General features: G+C 41.2%; 1 protein-coding gene across 5 annotated transcripts in view; it reads left to right on the plus strand.

Annotated features, from left to right (window-relative positions):
• Nucleotides 1-21,404, plus strand: part of ATXN2 (ataxin 2) — an 88,312-nt gene that overhangs the window by 19,782 nt on the left and 47,126 nt on the right. For 4 of the 5 annotated variants that reach the window (XM_061603484.1, XM_061603487.1, XM_061603485.1 and 1 more), the window contains exons 2-6: nt 4,970-5,006; nt 9,938-9,997; nt 11,273-11,344; nt 12,712-12,862; nt 19,125-19,139. In XM_061603484.1, the coding sequence (XP_061459468.1) occupies nt 4,970-5,006; nt 9,938-9,997; nt 11,273-11,344; nt 12,712-12,862; nt 19,125-19,139 (335 nt within the window). The remainder of the gene's footprint in view (nt 1-4,969; nt 5,007-9,937; nt 9,998-11,272; nt 11,345-12,711; nt 12,863-19,124; nt 19,140-21,404) is intronic. The other variant, XM_061603489.1, reaches the window with a different exon arrangement.

Raw genomic sequence — 21,404 nt, forward strand, 5'->3', positions numbered from 1 at the left:
AACCCCTCAATGATTTGCTTCGCCCAAACACCAGACAAGACTAATTGAGGGCTCTTCAAAGTACACTGTGTTGCTGCACATGTAAAGCACTTGAAGATGCTTGAGCGGAAGGAGCTAATTTGTATGTTCACTGAGGTAAAAACAGGAGAGAACTTTTGTGATAGTGCAGTGGGCGATCAGCTTCTAGGAGGCCATAGCATTTAGGCTAGTAGCTGCTATATGGAGCTTTCATCGCAACTGACAATAAAACCCAATGTTCACAAGATCTCTAAATAATCCAGAATAGTTGGAAGGCAGTAATGTTAAAGTAGGCAAATGAGCCAAGTGACTTGTATGTCATTTGCAATGCATGATTGTCTATTGTTGGAACAGTCAGTGTTGACCATTAAAAAACATTAGAAAGGAATCGGTGTGAAATGTGGGGGTTTGCAGCAAGTGTACAAATGTGCTTTCCAAAACACTTGACAATCCTTGAAATACGCATGCTAGATGCCCATTTCAGCTTATGCCATCTTGGAAATGGACTGTATTTTGGGCTCCTTGTTATAGGAAAAATAAGAAGGATCTGGGAAGACATTTTTTAGTTCAGACGCAGTGTTAGTGGCAGTTTTGCAATGCTACTCAACATGGTCTGTGACAAATGACATGGAAATGCTTTGCCTTATTTTAAAAGTGTTCAGAACGCTTAAGAACCCAGGAAACTGCCTTATACCAAGGCAGACCATTGCTCGGTCTCATTCAGTATTGTCAGCACTGACTGGCAGCAGTTCTCCAGGGTCTCAGGCAGAGGTCTCTCCCAGCTATACCTGGAGATGCCAGGGATTGAACCTGGGATCTTCTATGTGCAGAGTGTGCTGTGCGACCTACCACTGAGCTACAACTCTTCCCCAACTGTGGAAAGGAAGGAGTTGTGGGTAACCCGCTGCTCAAATCTAGAAGTTCAATTTTCCCTCAGAAGAAAATCATTGTTACATTCAGTGACGTGGGTGGAACATTTTCTACTACTATTTTTTTCCACTGAAATTTTTCCATTTTTGAAAATGCTAATTTTTATGAGATAATGCAACTTGACTGCACATATGCATTATGGTCCAGTTAATGCATCATGGTAAACCATAACAGAGAGCCAGTGTGGTGTAGTGGTTAGAGTGTTGGACTATGCCCTGGGAGACCAGGGTTCGAATCCCCACACAGCCATGAAGCTCACTGGGTGACCTTGGGCCAGTCACTGCCTCTCAGCCTCAGAGGGAGGCAATGGTAAACCACCTCTGAATACCGCTTACCATGAAAACCCTATTTGTAGGGTCACCATAAGTCGGGATCGACTTGAAGGCAGTCCATTTCCATTTCAAACCATAAGAAGAGCCTGTAGGATCAGGCCAGTGGCCCATCTAGTCCAGCATCCTCTTCTCACAGTGGCCAACCAGATGCCCAAGGGAGGCCTGCAAGGAGGACCTGAATGCGAAGAGCACTCCCCCACACACTGTGGTTTCCAGCAACTGGTATTCAAAAGCATAATGCTTTGGGCTACATATGAAAGACATAGCCATCATGGCTACTAGCCATTGATAGCCTTATCCTCCATGAATTTGTCTAATCTTTTAAAGCCATCCAGTTTGGTGTCAATTCCACAGTTTAACTGTGCTGTGTGTACTTTCTTTTGTCTGTCCTGAATATTCCAACATTCACCTTCATTGGATGTCCGCGAGTTCTAGCATTGGAGAACTTTTCTGTATCCACTTTTGCCATGCCATGCATAATTTTATACGCTTCTATAATGTTACCTCTTACTCGCCTTTTCTCTAAATTAAAAAGCCCCACCAAATACTGCAACCCTTCTTCATAGGGGAGTTGTTCCATCCTTTTGAGCATGTTGGTTGTCTTTTCTGAATCTTTTCCAGCTCTACAATATCCTTAGGTGAGGCGATTAGAATTGGGGTGAGGCGCCCATAGTTAATAGTTTACCATGAATGTACCCGTCTGGGCTGTTTTGCTGTTCCTTATTAGAATGCGGAAGAAACAAACCACAGTTTCTGGCATAGTATTATGTTCAAACCAGGGATCATGTTTTGTTTTGCTCCAACAAACCGTGATAACCCAAGAATAAACCCTGGCTACAGACTGTTGTTGTTATTATGTGCCTTCAAGTTGATTACAACTTATGGCGACCCTATGAATCAGCGACCTCCAATAGCAAAATTTAGATACTGTGTTCATAGGGTTTTCGTGGTAAGAGGCATTCAGAGGTGGTTTACCATTGCCTTCCTCTGAGTCTGGATGCATCTTAGTGTCTCAGCTTTGACCATTCCGCCTTGGGTGCCCCTGCTAGGAGTCTAGCCTCTTGGTCTATACTCCTGACGGCATTGCTCTCAGCTTCTTCAACACTCTCAACCCCCCCTTACCACGTTAAGGTGTGCATCCTGATTATGAGGGTTACAGATTATGGTTTATTAAAAGTGAAACAAACCATGATCTTTAGTTTGGATGCAGTGGTAAGCCAGGGATTGTGGTTTGTTTCTCCCCACCACTACAGAGAGGAGTGAAGCAAGCACAGTTGGCTCATGCACAGTAAACTGTCGTTTCTGACTTACTTCTGTGACATGCCAATACAATTTACCTTTCAGATTGAGTAGGTGCAACGTTGTGCAACTTGTTTCAAGAGATTATTCCTAAGTAAGAGTGTGCCTATTCTAGATAAGCTTCATAGGATTGCAGCCCAAAATGCCTGTGTGCGTGCACACACATACATTGATTCATAAACAGGGGAGGAGGGAATACATCTCCCAGCCAGACTTGCATGGATCACAGTCTACAGGAAATATTGGGAAAATTTCCAATTCAACATTTTCATGAAAACCTACATCACTAATTAGTAACTTTTTGTTTTGTTTTTTTAAATAGCCCTTCAACCCAAGTTCCCAAGATAGTATATAAATATTACAGTAAAGTACAACGTAAAAATCATGGACATATTGTTTACCATATAGGTTTTTTTGTTAGGTAAGCAAACTTTGTTCATATAAATTGTGCAATTAAATTCCAGAAGCCATTTACAAAAGTCTGCAAAAGGTCCATTAATGCTAAGAATGGGAAACACTTCTATATGAAATTGTTGGGGTGCTTAGGGTTTGAAGGTAAGGCCAACTTTAACTGATCCACAAAGAAAGACAGGGAAAATATCCAAAATGCTGTGGGAAAATTTGTTTCTTGGGAAAGCTTCCCCATCCCAAAATTGTAAGAGAAAGCTTTCCCAATAAATAAATTTTCTCACAGCATTTTGGGATTTCCCCCCTCTTTTGTTGTGGTTCTTTGGATGCTGACCTTTTTTTGTTTCCACAACTTTAACTGATGCCTATTTTTACCAAAGAGGGGAGGACTGCACAGGAGCCCCATACTGAATCCACACCAAAAAAGAGCAAGGAACACTCAGGACCACCAGAATGACCCACTGAAGGGCAGAAATGCACTATATACTATTTAGGAATACTGTAGGGGAGACCTCTTCTATTCTAGAAGAGTTGAAAAACATGCATATGTTTGTGTTTTTTGGGATATGTGTCTGTCCCATAATACCTGAGTATTTTTTCAAAAGTACAACAATTTGTCATACATACATATGTCTTGTACGTATATTTATATTTAATAATTTCATGTTACTCCTTGTAACTAAAACATAGCTAATCGGATCTTAGAAAGCTTATATGCATTTTGACCTGATTTTTTGAAACAGGAGCTGCTTTTTATTGAGGTTAGTGTGCCTTTTGAGGTGATGGAACCCCAGAGGAGCATGAACTATCCAGATTCAAATAGCTGAGAGTTTTCCCATGGGAGAGGTAGGCAAAGCTTGAGTTAAAATAGAATATGATCTGTTAATTGCAGAGCTTTAAATATTACTTTGGTTATCAAATAACGTCAAACTTGTATGCAAGCAGAATTATGTTTATGCACTTAATTTCTCAAAACGATTTTGAAAAGTACTCAAGTAGGTAATTTCTGTGCTGTATATCATAAGCACCTTTATTAAATGAATGGGTTGTAAATGAGCCTTTTGACATTGTATGGAAACCAACAAATTTGAAAAATTGTATCCAGAAAATAGCGAAGGTTTTTGAGTATTGCAATTCAGAGTCATATATCCCAGCATAAGGTAATTTGAATGTGGAAATGTACATGGTGGGTATATATGCAAGACTGCAGGGAATACTAGAAGTGTTTTAAGTAGGCAGCAGTTTGCCATTGAAAATCAGATTGCTTTACTGTAGTTCTGCTGTTATGTAAGTGGGAGTACAGTACTGAGCTAATAGTTTTAGGTTACTAAAATATCATGCTGTCTTTTCTGCAGGCACTGTACTGTGTTGTGCCATAATGCTGCTGTCTGTCAGGCTCACGATGACCTGTGCTGAGTGGGTTGGTCCAGTGAGTGGATAGCTGTGTCAGGCAGCGAGGGACTGACCTGGACTGGCTCTTTGGTCTTCCAACTTAGCTTTTCTCTGATGAGGAAATTTTTGAATTTCAATGTGCTACAGTGAGCTCCGTGAATACTTCCTGGGGTATTTACCTTCCTCCTGATAGGAAGCCAGGGGAAAGTTAATCTGGGTCATTGTTTATTCCCCCCTCCCTTATTGTCTATTGGAAAGAAATTAAAATGTCTATGCCAATTTGTGTGACTGATTTTTTTTTTAACACAATGATTTGATTTGCTAGCAAGCATGCTAGGCAAATTTGCCTCTTAGGGAAATTCTGTACAGCTGTAAAATTGGTGTAAGTTTAAAGAATACATTTAATTTATATGTGGTAATATTCTGGACAGCAACCGAAAAGAATGAATGTGAAAATAGGGGTTTTAGGGTATCCTTGTTTCTTATAACTATAGAGAGGCTCTTTTTAACTTTGTGGAGAGTCTAAACAGTCAATCTAAACATATGCCTTCTGTCTTCTTCAATCTCATATCTGCCTTTATTAATTTCAGAGGTCGCAGCAGCGGCAAAGGTCCGCCTCAGCCTTCAGTAAGTATATGTTTTAATATTTCATATTGCGCTTATTTAATAACACATCTGATAATTATATATATTGAGTGTCAAACGCAGAAAGTGAAGCTGTTTCACTCTTTCAAATAGTTATGGTTGCCATTTATAATAAACATGTTAACTTTGTCACTATTAGATTATCCTTTGGGCCAGGTTGGATAATGACCTCTCCTGGATCCGGTCCATACGTGTGGAGGGGAAGGGAGACTGGGCAATGCCAGTCCTGCCTCAGATGTTCACATGGGGTGATATGTATATAAATGTATATGGCGTATGCACAGAGAAGTCCCATATTGTATGGTTATCTCCCAAGTGAGCAGTGAGGACAGACACGCTCTTGTTTCCCTCCATATGTAAAATGTATAGGCCAGATCAGGGAGAGGTGTTGCTTGGTCAAGCCATTTGCCAAACACTGGCAGAATGCAACTTGACATTTGCAGACAAGATTGGGAGTATATACTTGGGAGTATAAAGCACTAAACTGACAAGTTTTCTAGTTATTTTTGGCAACTCGGCGGTACACAGGCATAATAATGTAAAGCTGTTGCTGGTGACAGCACCCAAATATTTTCATTCTAACTTGAGACTTGGAAACACTAACCTTCTTCACAGATGTGATCCTGTTTTAATTCTCAGTTCTTTTATTGCATTTGTAATGTGTTAGTTTTTGTTTCTAAGCTACCTTGGACACTATATGCAGAAAGGTGATGTTTAGGTTTTATTTTATTTAACAAAATTTATACGCTGCTTAACCAAAAAAATAAATCTCCAAGTGGTTTATGCAAGTAGTGTAAAATATTTGTTGTTATATGCCTTCAAGTCGATTATGACTTATGGCGACCCTATGAATCTTTTTTTTGGATATATTCATAGGGTTTTCATGGTAAGAGGTATTCACAGGTGGTTTACCATTGCCTTCCTCTAAGCCTATGGCATCCGGTATTCCCAGGCGGTCTCCCGTCTAAGTACTAACCAGGCCAACCCTGTTTAGCTTTCGAGACCAGACAAGATCAGGTGTGTTCAGGGTAGTACGGCCGTAGTAAAATATTAATACCAGTAAAATCAACAAACTTTGAATATAAGTAACCATAATAAAATGATCAAAATACAGAGAAAATCAACAGAGCTTAAAAACAAGGTTTCTTATGTAATCTTTATCACCAATGTGCTGAATGGGGTAGATCTCTAGTCCTCATATTATGCCTCTATTCTGTTGTTATCTCTCAAGAAGTTGAACTTTGTTCCTGACCCAGCCTTGACATTCTCCACTCTCAGTTTCTCCTAATTTGAGAAACTTAGGGAAAGCTGAGACAATTAAAAATGGTAGAAAAGTGATATAGATAAGTAGTGCAGATTTCCTCAATTGCTCCATACTTTGCATTGCTAGGGATATCTGTTGATAGTAAAAGAAACCTGATTCTGTTGTTGTGTTTAAACAAAATACATTGTCTAGGAAGCTCAACATAATTCAACTGATGGCCTTAATACACCTTTACTGAGTTACCTCCTAACATGCTTTCTTAGGCAAATGGGTGATGTCACAAACCCAATGTGCTTCAGTATAGAGAGGACTGGATGTCACCCAGGCAGTCGGAGACAGCCCAAAGGGAAGGACTGTCAGTTGATCTCAGTCAAAACAAATTATGATGGAGTTTTCATCTTTCTTCCTGTCTGGTTCACAAGACTGAAATTGATGGAAGAATGGAAAAAGGTTCCAAACTAGAAGCTCTGTCATCGCTACACGTATGCATGTGTAGACCCACCAAAGGCTGTTGCCTATGTGACATTTCACATTTGGTGGGGCTGCCTAAACAAGGATCAGAGGCATGCAGTGTACGTTCTTTTGTAATGATGCTTCATAGTTGGCACATCACAAAAAAAACCCCATCCAGAGGTCCTTTCAGCATGAATTATTGGGATTGTGTTCCTGTTGTATGAATTCTGTAAAAATGGATATTGTTATAATAGTCATGGATAGGCTGGTGGGTTCTTGTTTTCCTGTAGTGTGCATAGCACACCAAGGAAGTGCATGGTTACTTGTGAGGAGCCAATGCGTAAATGAAAATGGTCTCTGAGTCTATTTCAAATTGACTTTAAGGTAGCTTTTTTAGAGATGTTCATGTTATCTGCACTTACTATAGGAGTGCCATTGCTTAAACCAGCCTTTCCCCAACCCTCCAGAGCAGCCTTTTTCCACCAGTGTGCCTCCAGATGTTGTTGGACCACAACTCCCATCAGCCTCAGCCAGCATTGCCAATGGCCAGTGGTCCAACAACATCTGGAGGCACACTGGTGGAAAAAGGCTGCTCCAGAGGTTTTGGACTACAGCTCCCATCAGCCTCAGCCAGTATGGCCATGCCAAATTGTATCCCAAAACGTCTGGGGAGTACCAGGTTGGGGAAGGCTGTCTTATAAGTAAAATTGCAGTGCCTATCCTTGCTTTTCCAGGAGTTAAAATGTCTTTGCTTTGAACGAAATGTAGCTTGTTGTAACATACAACAACAGGAAGGTTAAAAGGAGCCCAGCAATAATGAACATTAAAAGGCTATCAGTGGCTACTAGCCATGAAGGCTATGTTCTTCCTCTGTGGTCGGAGGCAGCATGCTGAATACCAGTTGCTGGAAACCATGGGGGGGGGAGTTGAGTTCATGTTCGGCTTGTGGGCTTCCCATGGCATCTGGTTGGCCACTGTGAGAACAGGATGCTGGACTAGATGAGCCACTGGCCTGATCCTGCTGCAGGGCTCTTCTGATGTTCTTAACATTCAAGCATCAAGTGTGTTGGAGGAAATTTGCAGGGCTCTGTGTGTGTGTGTGTGACTTTACAGTAGCAATCCTAGAATTGCGTCCAACAAAGTAACTCTGTGAGCAGAACAATTTCTGTTTGTGCATCAGAACTTCCCCTCCCTGCTTTCCCTGTACCCTCCCTTCAGATCTGCCCTAGTTTTCCCCCAATCTTCCAGGACAAATTTGGGGGCAGGACGGAAAAGTTCCGTTGCACCAGCAGAAGCTTTTCCGCTTGTGCAATGACTTAGTTGGATTCAACCCTTATACCTGAATTCTGTGACCCACCTAAATTATACAAATTTAGGAATTATTGCATAATTTCTGATTTTTTTAACATACTAATTTGATTCATATGTGTGTGTTTGTATATATATTGCATAATTCTGCTAGATATAGAAAGGGATTGGGCCCTGAAGCTCCACTCTGACTACTAGAAATCTTATTCAGTGGCTTCTGAGATTTTGGGGAAGGGTGGTACCTCAGTGGTAAAGCACCTGGTTTGCATGCAAAAGGTCCCGGGTTCCATTCCTGCACATCTTCCCAGAGGGCTGGGAAAGACTCCTGTCTGAAACCCTGGAAAGCTGCTTCCAATCACTGTGGAAAGGGGATAGATGGACCAATGGCCTGACTTGGTATAAAGCAGGTCCACTAGTGGCATTGCCCATACGTATTTAAGCATAATAGAGAGCCAGTGTGGTGTAGTGGTTAGAGTTTTGGTCTATGACCTGGGAGACCAGGGTTCGAATCCCCACACAGCCATGAAGCTCACTGGGTGACCTTGGGCCAGTCACTGCGTCTCAGCCTCAGAGGGAGGCAATGGTAAGCCCCCTCTGAATACTGCTTACCATGAAAAACCTATTCATAGGGTCACCGTAAGTCAGAATCGACTTGAAGGCAGTCCATTTCCATTTTCAAGATAAAATAAATATTTTGACAACCGTAATGGCAACTTACCTTTTTAAAAGTTACATTACGCTGTCATTTACTGCAGTGCTATCCGCTTGGGACTTCAGGTGGCTCAAAACATAGTTTCCAGAATGCTGGTAGGAACATGGCGATTAGATCATATATCCAAGACCACTTACACTGATTACAAATTTATTTCGAGGTTTGATTTAATGTGCTGTTTCAAATGCCATTAAGCCATGAAACTCGTAAGGTGACCTAAGCCTGACATCTTTCTTAGCCTATCTATCTCGCAAGATTGTTGTGAGGACAAAATGGAGAAATGCTGCCCTGAGATCTGTGGGAGGAAGGGACAAATAAAAATGTAGCAATAATTTACTACAGTGTTTTAAACAATGTCATTGTTTCACAATAGAAGTTATTTTATCTGAAGGAGCACCTCCAGCGTCACCAACTATGCCGCCCGACAAGATCAGCCACACAGGGCCTTCTCTCAATCCCACCAACAAAAGTAGCTAGGTTGGTGGGGACTAGAGAGAGGGCTTTTTCGGTGGCAGCCCCCACTCTCTGGAATTCCCTCCCGTTCGATCTTCGACATGCCCCTTCCCTGGATACCTTCCGCCGAGCCTTAAAAACTTGGCTGTTTGGTCAGGCCTTTGGGACTATTGGGATGGGCTAATTATATACTTAATGCCCGTTGCTATGTACTACATTTGCTGCTATTTTGTCACTGCTGATTATTTATATTTATTGTATTTACTGTATTTACTGTATTATTGTATTTTATTGAATTTAATATGTACGCCGCCTAGAGTGGCTTCGGCTAGATAGGCGGCCTAAAAATTAAATTATTATTATTATTATTTAATTTGGGGTTTTTTGTCATTATCGTATGTTTCAAGCCTCTTGATGCTTACCTTCTCCTAATGTTTAATGCTTTTAAAAATACTTGACCATTTTTTTACCAGTCAAGTGACCAAATCTTTTTTGGACTGGTCAAATGGCAAATCCTTCTACAGCCTTTGGCAATTGATTTGGCAAGTGTCTGGGATGTGAACAAATGGTCTGTGCTGTTTTGATTCAGTTTAACTTAACCCAGGTATGATTATTCCCATAGTTTCCTGGCTCTTCTTCTCTCCCCTCCCCCACAACTGTCTGAATTTTTGCAGTGTGCAGCTGTGCTTTGATGCCTAATGAGTTCCCCCCCCCCTCTTCCAGATTTCTTTTCCTGGCATATATGCGAACATGCGAATGGTTCACATTCTCACGTCAGTTGTCGTAAGTTATAGCCACATTTTTCTCTTGGGATTCATCACTTGTAAAGGCAATATTATGTGAGACCTTAATGGTTTAGTAAAGCTTTCTACTGGAAAATCTCCATTTCTGGCCAGGATGTTTGTGAATTGTCTCTTTCTTGTGAGGTTGGCAGAGTGTATTCCTAATGCAAAACTGAAGCTTTAATTCTGCAACTAAGCTACTCTTTAAAACATGGGAAGCAAGAAATAAATCTTCTGGGGAACTTCTCACTGCATAAGAAAAAGTGAGCAAGAAAGACTGAGGTGTTGGTCCCTTCTAGCTGTGCATCCATTGTGTATTTGCTATGTGATGCAAACAATTTGACTCCAGCATCTAAGCCTGAGCACCTTTCTGAAGCATTGTAAGGCGCATCAGTCTGGTGCATTGGTTGGAATGTTGGATGTGGTCTTGGAGAAACACAGATTCCAGTTCTCACTCTTCCATGAAGCTTACTGGCTGTCCTCAACAAGTTGCTGGCCTTATCCTGACAACAAACCTGCGAGGTAGATTAGGGCAAAGATGCTGCCTGGAGCTCCTGGAAGAAAGAGTGGCATGCAAATGCAGCATATGCCTACTTCAGCTGACTCTTGTGGCTCAGTATCTCTCCCAGCCCCCCATATGCTCAGGACCTTGTTTCACTTTGGAGGCCCTTCTTCTGCCAACACAGGAGAGGGTCTTCTGGGTTGTGGTGTCCAGGAGACAGAACTGGTCTCCTAAGAGAGGTATGCCTGGCTTCCTCCTTCCTGCCTTTTAGGTTTTATTTAAGCATGCCTGTTAAGAATTATGATTTTTATTGCATACTGTGCTGTCTTTTTAAATGCTGTTGGTTTTGCTTCATTAGTGGGTTGTTTTGCCTTTAGAGTGTTTTTTCTTATTTTGGATTGATTTTATTTAAGGTACCTTGCATACTTTTTTTTTTTAGAAAGGCTGAATGTTCCTTATTTAATTGATTAATAGGATTAAGTTGGCAAGGGTTGAGAGCCCTTACTGTGTTGGAACATGATTCAGTTTTGCTGACAGAAGGATGTTTTTGTATTATTGACCATACCAAGCTTCGGGTGGAGGGGTATACCATAAATCGAAATGAACTAGCAGAAGGTAATTGGGGGGCTAGAGGGCGGGATGGATCAAGTCCTCACATAAAAGTGTAGTAATCTAAACTTCTTGATGTTGCGTTTCCCTAATGTGCAAGGCTTTGCTTTCTAATCCCTGTATTGAATGGGAATTCCTCTTACTGATTTCTTTTTGAACATCTAGGGATCAAAATGTGAAGTGCAAGTGAAAAATGGAAATATATATGAAGGAGTTTTTAAAACTTACAGCTCTAAGGTAAATGGGCTTTCATTTTTTTCCTGTCATCCAGTTGCCTTTCCTGACTTACTTTGGTGTCGAAAGTTTGTGTTGGGATCTAGTCCTTCTGGTTTTCACTAGAAGCACCGTTGCATAGAATTAATTAATTTGGAATTCACAGCGTTTTTACTAGAATAGTTGCTAGCAACTCACAAAGCATGCAGATGGGAACTAGAATGTTGAGTTTAGTGGTGAACTCTGTGCATTCGTACTTGACTAATAATAATTTAAAAATTGCTCTCAGGTTTTTGAACCCATGTGGAAGGCAAGCAGTTTTAGCCTTAACTTTTGATAATTTAGGAATGTCATCTGGATTCTGTTGAGGAGCACCTTAAACGTTTGTGTTCACGCTGCTTTTTGAGATAAATGTATTATTCACTGGAGAGAAAGGCAGGCTCCTGTAGGCTAGGAAGATTAAAAGCTCTCTCTTTGGGGCAGTCTTCTGAGCACAATAAAAATATCTCGCTGTCCATTGATCAGTTTAATTGCTGTTGATCAACAGGTTCTATGAGTAATGATATACCTAGACAAAAGTTTGTCAGACGCGTTATGAGCAATTTCGTCCTGTTGGTTCATTTTTCTAGATTTTTGTGTTTGTGCAGGCTAAAATTCTGGAAGCATCTCATTTACTCAGAAGATTTCAATTATGTACATAACACTGGCTCCCTTCAGATCATGGTTTGCAAGTGAATAGCTAACACATACATCCTCCCTCTTCTTCTCTCCAGGGCAGCTTCCTCCATCTCTCTCTTCCTTCCCACCATTAGCCTTGGTTTTGTGTTATCTGTTCACTAGTTCAATCATGGTTAAAGCTAACCCATTTTTTTCATAAACCAGAGACTGAAGCGTAGTTGGACTTGCAAACCATAGTTAATGAGAGAGCCTGGTATGGTTTGTGTTGGTATTCATATTATATGAAACAAATGCTCATGCTAAGGGAGAGGAGAATATCACTCCAGATAGGGAGAAGGGAGGGGAAGTTTGCATGCCTTCTGCGGATGATTCCATGATATGCAGAGAGCCGGTGTTAAGCCTGTGCTAGCCACAGTGTATTGTAAGGACAACAACACAAATCTATTTGCATAACTGCAGACTATCGATAGAAACTTTATGCCATGTTTGAGTATTTCAGTCTTGGAAAAAGTATTGTTTTTTAAACGAGCCTTCCCTAAACCTGTGGCCTCATGGATGTTGTGGATTGCAGCTCCTATCAACCCCAGCCAGCATGGGGGGGGGGGAAACCAGGCTGGGGAAGGCTGTTTCAAACCATCTTGTGAACCTTAAGGCTTTGCTCTTAAACTTACCTCCAGAAGGCTGTTCCAATTTAAGTTCCCCTTGCATTTCAGTGTGATTTAGTGCTTGATGCAGCTCATCGAAAGACTCCAGAATCCAGCCTGGGTCCAAAACGAGAAGACATCATAGAGAGTATCTTGTTCAAGTCCTCAGATTTTGTTACGGTGCAGTTCAAAGACATGGATTCCAGTTATGCACAGAGAGGTATGTTTTCCTCTGTGTTAGAATGGTTTTTAAAACTAGCTTCTCTTTTAATGTTAAAGGCTGAGCTTTTCTGTTTTCTGCGTTGGGATGTAAGGAGCAACCTTACATGGTGTCAGAGCATTAGGCTGCATGGCTTAAGTACTGTTTACTCTGACTGACAGCTCCTTTTCTGGGGTTTCAGGTAAAGTTCTTTCCCAGTTTTCTTACTCTGGAGATGCAAGGGATTCACCGTGAGACCTTATGCATGCTAAGCATATGCTTTGCCACTGGACTATTGAACCATCTAGAGATTTGGCTCCCTAATACTGCAGTTGGAGCACCCAATATTTGGAATTATTCAAAGGATGCAAGCCTTTTGACCTTCGACATGCCTCCTCCCTGATGGCTTTTCGCCGAGCCTTAAAAACCTGGCTATTCAGGCAGGCCTATGGGATTTCTGGGGCGGATTAGTTTTTATGGCATATTAATTGAAAGATGGTTTTAGATGAATTGATGTTGATGTTGTGAATTGTTGATTGTATATTGTTTTATATTGTATTTTGTATTGTTGTACGTCGCCCAGAGTGTCCGTTAATTCGGACAGATGGGCGACTAACAAATAAAATTTTATTTATTTATTTATTTATTTAGTGCACACTGCTACAACACTTGAAGAAAGCCCCTTGTAATTTGCAAAGAAAGGAAGTACCACTGTATTAGCCACATGGTTATAGAAACACAACTGTAGCCCTTCTCACATTATGGAGTCATGCAGTGGGGGTGGCTGACATTTTAAACTTAATCCAAGCATTCAGGTTCTGGTCACAGTTGTCTTCGATAATGTTTACAAAACCCAGTGGGAGAGAAACTGAGACAGTTTGTGTTCTTTTTTTGAGGCCATCTTTTAGAATAATGGTTATAGTAACTTATTGACAGAAAGACTCAGCTGGAAATCAAAGCCAGACTGGATTTTTAAGGACGAAAGCAGCAGGGTGAAGTGTTAACCGTCCCAGGATGTAGTGTTAAAGCAGGGGTGGGGAACCTTTTTTCCATCAAGGCCTGCATTTTCTTGGAGGTAATCTTTCAAGGGCTGCATGCCAGAGGTGGGCAGGGCTGGAGTCAAAAGTGGGCATAGTTCGCAGCCTTGCTGGATTGCACAGAGCTCTTTGTGACATCCCATCATGCTTGCATTGTCTCTTGTCTGTTTCAGGGTTTTTCTCCTTCGTTTGCCCCCCCCCCCTTAACACAGGTCAGAACTGATCACTTGCAAAGGGCTTCCCCTCTTCTTCCATCACTCCATCCATTTTCAGTTTTTCCCCTTCTGTTCTCTTTCTCTCCCTCAGGGCTCCCCTGACACTGTGGCTCACTGCAAGGTTTTTCCCTTCAGGCTCACCATGCAACAGCCATGTTTCCTTCTCTCATTCTCACACAGCGGAAGAGAAGGTGATTCCCAGAGTGGGCCAGCAATGTCTAGAAGGCTGCAAGAAATTAGGTTGGGGACCACAAGTTCCCCATCACTAAAGAATCTTTTGTATGTTCTGAAGTCAAGATCATACAGGCACTCTTCATTTATTGTTAATATTAAGTATTTGAAAAAAAGTGGGCAACTTGTTCTCCTAGTATTTCAACAGGGAGCCAGTGTTACTTGATGTACTACTTGGTGTTGACTGGCAACGCTCTATTGCAAATTAAAACCCAAACCGATAAATACTTTAGAGCTCAAAACCACACATACTAAAATTAGATTACCTGATGGGTTCCCAAGTGCTGTAGAGGAAATAGTTGAACAGCCAAGGTGAAATATTGAAGCATGAGAGATCTGTGTCTGCCAGGTAACCTAAGAGGATGTGTGTTTTTTTGGACTGGTTTAACAGGAAACTCCATTATAGAACAAAGGAATTCCTGAGGATCCAGTAGCACATATGTTTATATTTGAGGGAGTTGGGGCAGGGGGATAGCTAAATTCTGTCATACCTGACAGAGAGATTTAAACAACTCCTTTGGCTCAGTTTGTGTTCCTGAAAGAAGTCGCGGCCCTCCATTTTTCCTCTTGAGTGGTGTGTGCGTGGTGTACAGTAGGGCCCACTTATACGGTGGGTTAGGTACCAGGCTCCTGCCATAGAGCGGAAATTGCCGTAAAGCGGAACCCATTGACTATAGTCGCGCTGCATGAAAATGACGCCAAAATGCCAAAAAACAGCAAAATCAGCTTTAAAACGGGGAATTTCCCCTAATTGAAAGCTGCCGCATCAGCGGAATGCCGGAAAGCGGGGCCCTACTGTATATATATATATATAGTGAGATACAGACAGATACAGTCAGACAGAGTATGTGCAGTAATATGTAATAGGGTCTCACTGGACTTTTGACTGACTTTTAATCATTTATAGATGCGTTTTTCTGTGCTATGACTAATTGAATTCTGAGAACAGGAAGTGTAGGACAGCTGACTGTCCTGTTCATAGAGTAACTGAGCTGTGCCCGGTCCCCAGAATGGGGAAGAGGCTTATTCTACTATTGCATTAAAAATCGGCCATCCTGTGACTCTGAATTCCTTCTGTCATAAGGATCAGATTTGACAAAGGGAAAAGGGAGTAAGAGAGACTGTACATTAATTTATTTAAGTGTTCCATTTCAGAATCGTTATTTTAAGGCAGGGGAGGGGAGGGGAACCTTCTCTGGGGACTGAGTGTGGCCCTCCAGCCTCTATCTGGCCCTTGGATGCTCTTCCCCAGGCCACACCCCTTACCAGTCCTGCTTCACACCCAGTGTTTTTGCCTGCCTAGAACTTATCCCCTTGAACTCTGATAATGCCTGGATGGCATATAGAGAGGGGTGTGTGAGTGTATGAAGAAACTAACCTACTGTATAAAGGTACGTGTTGCTCTGCTCACTTCGTCTCTGGCTCTGCCCACCACTGGTACATGACCCCTGAAGGGAATGTTGCTCTCAGCTGAAAAAGGTTCCCTGCCCATTTTAAAGTCTTTCAGTTCAGGCAGTCCTCCAAACCAGTGGTTCCCAAGCTTTCCCCCCCACGGACCACTTGAAAATTGCTGATGGTCTTAGCGGGCCACTTAAATGATTTTTCTGCCTGTTGTAATAGCTATAATGCAGTACGCCAGATGCTGTATGATTTTTGGTTGTAGTTTTCTTGCTGCTTTTATTTCTTATATATTGTATTACATAGAATTCATACAATAACACAATAAAATACAATATGAGAAATAAGGGAAGCAATTAAAATACAGTTATAACTCAATATGACTATTTAATGTCATGGATGTGTAATCTCCTCCCTTCAGCCACCAATTCAGACATGCCACGGACCACCTGAATGAAGCTCATGGACAGCAATTTGGGTACTTCTGCTCCAAACCATGGTCTTGGGTTGTGCTCCAGAGCACGCCCTTCCAAACTCCTTAGTTGCAGGTTGTTGTGATACTTGAACTGGGAAAACTGGGAATCAGTTTTTTGGTCTCCATGCCCTTGGTTTGGAGGCAGTGCTAGCCATAGTACTTCCTGGTTGACAAACCAGGAAGTGGAGAATGGAATCTTCATGTGAGCCTGCTCCTTGTTCCCAAGTTTTCAAATCACAATATGAAAGATAATCTGAACTGAGCCATAAGTGTACTGGCCTGACATGAATTCTCAAACTTCACTAATGCCTTGAGAGTGTTAGGATGTGCCTAGCTATGAACAGACAAAAAATAGAGGCAGGCTCTGGTGCTTGGTAGATTTATTGAGGCTCAACGCATTTTGGAGTAATGCTTCCTCAGGAGCTACAAACATTAAAACAAACTAAAATCAATAACATGCAGACAACATCGTGGTCTGAGACTTACAGAAATATATGGCAAAACACTTTTAAAGACCACATTCCATATAACATACTTCACATATGTAGTAAAAAATTGTCATGACCTTCCCCTGGTCGTCCCATAGTTTCAGGGAATGATTCTGTTCTGGAACCATTGTCCCAGTTCGTTGACTATTTTTTAAAACCTTATATTCCCCTCATGGAGTCTTATGTGCGGGATTCTAGTCATTTTTTACAAAAGATAGGCTCCATCAAGGTGCAGCATGAAGACATCCTGGTTACCATGGACGTCAAATCTTTATACACGAGCATTCCACAAGACCAGGCACTGGATATAATATTCAATGTTCTACAAAAACGTGAAGTACGAAATCCACCAACTCATTTTTTGACCTCTTTGGCTGACATAGCTTTATGAAAAAACTTTCTCATTCAACAAAAAGTTATTTTGGCAAACCAAGGGGGTTGCCGTGGGATGCCCCATGGCTCCAGAGGTTGCAAATTTATACATGCAACATTACAAACAACAATTCATTTTTGGCAACCACCTATATGGCCGAAATATCATCTCTTGGCTGCGATATATCGATGATATATTTATGATTTGGCGAGGTGCAGATCATGAATTAATTTTTTTTTCAATGGATTAATACTCAAGATCCCAATCTCAGCTTTGAGACCACTTACAGTAACAAACAGGTCAACTTCTTGGATATTATGGTTACAAAATGTAGGAAGAATCTAATTAGTACTATGTATCACAAACCCACAGATAGGAATACTTTTCTCAAGTACGACAGCTATCATCCTGCTCATTTGAAAAATAATCTGCCATATAGCCAATTCTTAAGAATAAAACGTAATTGCTCTAGTAATTTGGATTATTTTCAGGAATCTCAATCTTTGGCACAACATTTTTATGATAGAGGATATCCTACAAAGGTGGTAAAAACAGCTATGCACAGAGCTAACGCTTGCAAACGTGACACTCTGTTATGTCCTCATAAAAGAACAGTGCCAAACCGCACATCATGTGTTCTTCCGTTTAATCCAATTGCCAGGAGACTTCAAACATACATCCGTTCCAATTGGCATCTGGTCCAGGATCTGCCAGGCCTAACAACACGGCCCAGGGAAACCTTTAAAAGAACAAGAAATCTCAAGGACTGGCTGATCCACACAGATTATGTAAAGAGCAGAAATAAACAGCATCAATTTACGATTTTTCACACATCTAATCCAACAGGACACCATCCATGTGGCCATTGTTCATACTGCCAATTCACAAGAAAAAATCCATTGTCAATCCCAACACTGGAAAGTATATCCAAATTCAGGATTTTTTTTACCTGCAAATCTGCAGGAGTTATTTAACTCATCTCCTGCCCTGGCAATCAGATTTATGTTGGGAAGACATCAAGACCATTAAAACTCCGAATTGGTGAACATCTTTGCAATTTAAGACATCGAAGAGTGGGTGCTCCATTGGTGAGACATTTTGTTGAGAAACATCACAAGCCAACTGACATAACGTTTTGGGCCGTTGAAAGAGTTGTGGACAGTGAGAGACTACTCAGCAGGAGAGCGTTATTTTGGATTATCTCTTTAAAAAGTCTGGTACCTTTGGGGTTAAATGAGGAATTGGATTTCTCTGAATACAAATGAAATCTACAAAAAGGGTCCTATATGAAAGTTGGGCTGATTTACTACAACTACTGAGTATGGTAGTTACTCTCTGCAAGTATTTGCAAATGCAGTAATTAAGCAGCTGAGCTGATCCGTACTTCCAATATAGATAACAGCAGCATCAGAATTTGGTCTGTGGTGTTCGTTTTGTGTGGAGCTGGATAATGAATTTGAACTGCGCAGGCAGAGAAAAAGAAACAGATCTCCATTGGTCAATACAGGGTCTTATCTTTGTTGTATTTGGGGAGGGCGAGAGAGTTTCATGTTGCAGCTGGCTAGCAATAGCATTTGCTTTGTTTGAGCTGCATTACACAGATGCAAGAGATGCAAGTTTTAATGTTACGACAATTTTTTACTACATATGTGAAGTATGTTATATGGAATGTGGTCTTTAAAAGTGTTTTGCCATGTATTTCTGTAAGTCTCAGACCACGATGTTGTCTGCATGTTATTGATTTTAGTTTGTTTTAATGTTTGTAGCTCCTGAGGAAGGATTACTCCAAAACGCGTTGAGCCTCAGTAAATCTACCAAGCACCAGAGCCTGCCTCTCTTTTTTGTCCATTGCGTGGTGCTTTTCCCTTTTGTTTCTCCTAGCTATGAATAGACAATTTATCTAGATTTTTGAGGTCATGGTCAGCTTTCAAAGCATGAAAGATGCATAGAAATGTTTTTGAAGGGACCTGTTGTTGGATAAACAAGTGAATGAAAATACCTGAGTTCACATCTGTACTGCAGTCTGACTTATTTTTATTTTCTTTCTCTTCCCATGTCTGTTGCAGTTCCTTCGGAAACAGGTAATTGATTTGGCAGTCTTCTATTTCTGCACTTTGACTTACCATAATGCCCTTTTTTTAAAAAAAAAATTGTAACGTGTAATATATTTATAACTTTACTTGCAGCTTTGTGGCATTAGAAATCACGCATGCTGCTAGTCGGTGAATCGGTATTATAATATTTTAGTATACTTTTGTCTTGGGAGAAGAACTGGCCTTTGCACAAACCTTGGGTATAATTTTCGCAGACATACCCTACCATTTCAGAGTGTTGAAATTATCATATTAAAGAAAGTTGGATTTGCTTTGTATGCCCCAAAAAGGGGGCAAGAGGAAATGTGAGTAGATTGCGCTTCCTCTCTCGCTGTTGCCAGGTCTTCTGTCCTCATAAGAGGGATGAATGAGGTTTTCCCAGCAGCAGTGCTTGGGTGAGGTATGCATGTCCGGAGCAGCTGCATTTCTTTATGTGGGCAGCTTTCACAGTAGCTTCACCCTAGTCCTTTTGCTCTGGTATTGTGATTACACTAGCTTACACCTTCTTGCAACTTGCAGGAGTTTGTCCTTTGGCATTCCATCCATCCTTAAATCTTAAGGCAGCCTTCACCAACCTGTGCCACTTGAGGCTGATGAGAATTGCCATTCAAAATATTTGGAGGGCACCAGGTTGGCAAAGGCTGCCATAAATAATGTTTTCACAGTTGCTTTACATGCCCTGCTTACCCATTAACACTTTTTAACTGCCCTGATATTCAATTGAAGGGTAAGTGTGGACATCTTCCACTTTTTTGTGGGTTTTCTATGGGTGATCCACTTCAGTTGACTATCAATAGAGCTGGTTTATACGTGTGGGAGTGATGTTAGATCTTTTGATTCAGTTACTCAGATGTGATCTTGCATGTATAGTATCTTGATCCATTTTGTGTACATAGAGTGAAATATCTGGGTTTCCGATAGCTAATGGCAAAGAAACAAATGTAGGAAATATTTCCAGCATTTCCTTTCAGTGATTTGCAAGCTGCTTGGAATAGTACAGACATAGGTTCAAAAGTTTGACTGAGTGACTTCCTCCTATGGCAAATTTTCACACAGCCTTTTGTAATCTGATTTTTGGAACACATTTAGATCTAATATAAATATGTAAACCGTTATTTATGTTGCCAGTTCCATGATTTGGCCACTAGAGAAACTTGTGTTTCTATTTCTCCAGTGGTTTACAAGTTGTAAGTAGGATGACTTTAAACAGATAAGAGAACAACTCGCCCAAATCCGCACAACCTTGACAGAAGGTTTTTTGTTTCAAGTACTCTCTGAGCTAGTCCCTCAAGGTCATGGAACTTTCCTAGGACTGCAGAACTCTTTTCACAAGAAACTGTGGAAGTGTGAATGCTGGAGATCGTGATGCCAGGCACTTCCGGAGTTTCTCCCATTGATCTTGCATGTGACTATGAGGCTAACTGCTGCTTTTCCCTCTCATGTAATGTTGGGGAGTAGTAGCAAAAACCCCTCCAGTTAAATGCTGCAAGAATGTAAATAAAGTAAAGTGGGTCAACAAGCCTGGAGGAAGGACAGGGAACCTGTGGCCCTCCAGGTGTTGCTGGGTTCCAGCTCCCATCATCCCTGACCATTCACCATGCTGGTTGTTCTGATAGGAATTGAAGTCCAGCTACACCTGGTGGGCCACAGATTCTCCGTCCTTGCTCTAGGGCAGTGGTTCCCAAACCTTTTCCCCCATGGACCACTTGGATATTGCTGAGGGTCTTGGTGGACCACTTAATGATTTTTCTGTCTGTTGTAGCAATTGTAATGCACTGTGCTAGGGGATGTATGAATGCTAATTGTTAACAGACAGTCCATGGATCACGTGAATGAAGCTAGTGGGCCACAGACCACAGTTTGGGAACCCCTGCTGTAGGGTGCTGTGGAAGGAAATGTAAAGCCCCAAGTGGATTAAGCTGGTGGCTTTAAAACTGTGTTCCAGGGAACCATGGACTTAAGATTTCCCCCCCAATTATTTATTATTTATTTATTATTTTATTTATATCCCGCCCTTCCTCCCAGCAGGAGCCCAGGGCAGCAAACAGAAATGCTAAAAACACTTTAAAACATCATAAAAGACCTCAAAATACGTTAAAACAAAACAACGCTAAAAACATTTTTAAAAAAGCTTTAAAAACATCTTTTTTTAAAAAAAGGGTTAAAAACATATTATTAAAGAAAACATATTAAAAGCAATTCTAACACAGACGCAGACCGGGACAGGTCTCATCTTAAAAGGCCTGACAAGCT

The sequence above is a fragment of the Rhineura floridana genome, chromosome 19 (genome assembly GCF_030035675.1).
Source record: "Rhineura floridana isolate rRhiFlo1 chromosome 19, rRhiFlo1.hap2, whole genome shotgun sequence".
Classification (NCBI taxonomy): domain Eukaryota; kingdom Metazoa; phylum Chordata; class Lepidosauria; order Squamata; family Rhineuridae; genus Rhineura; species Rhineura floridana.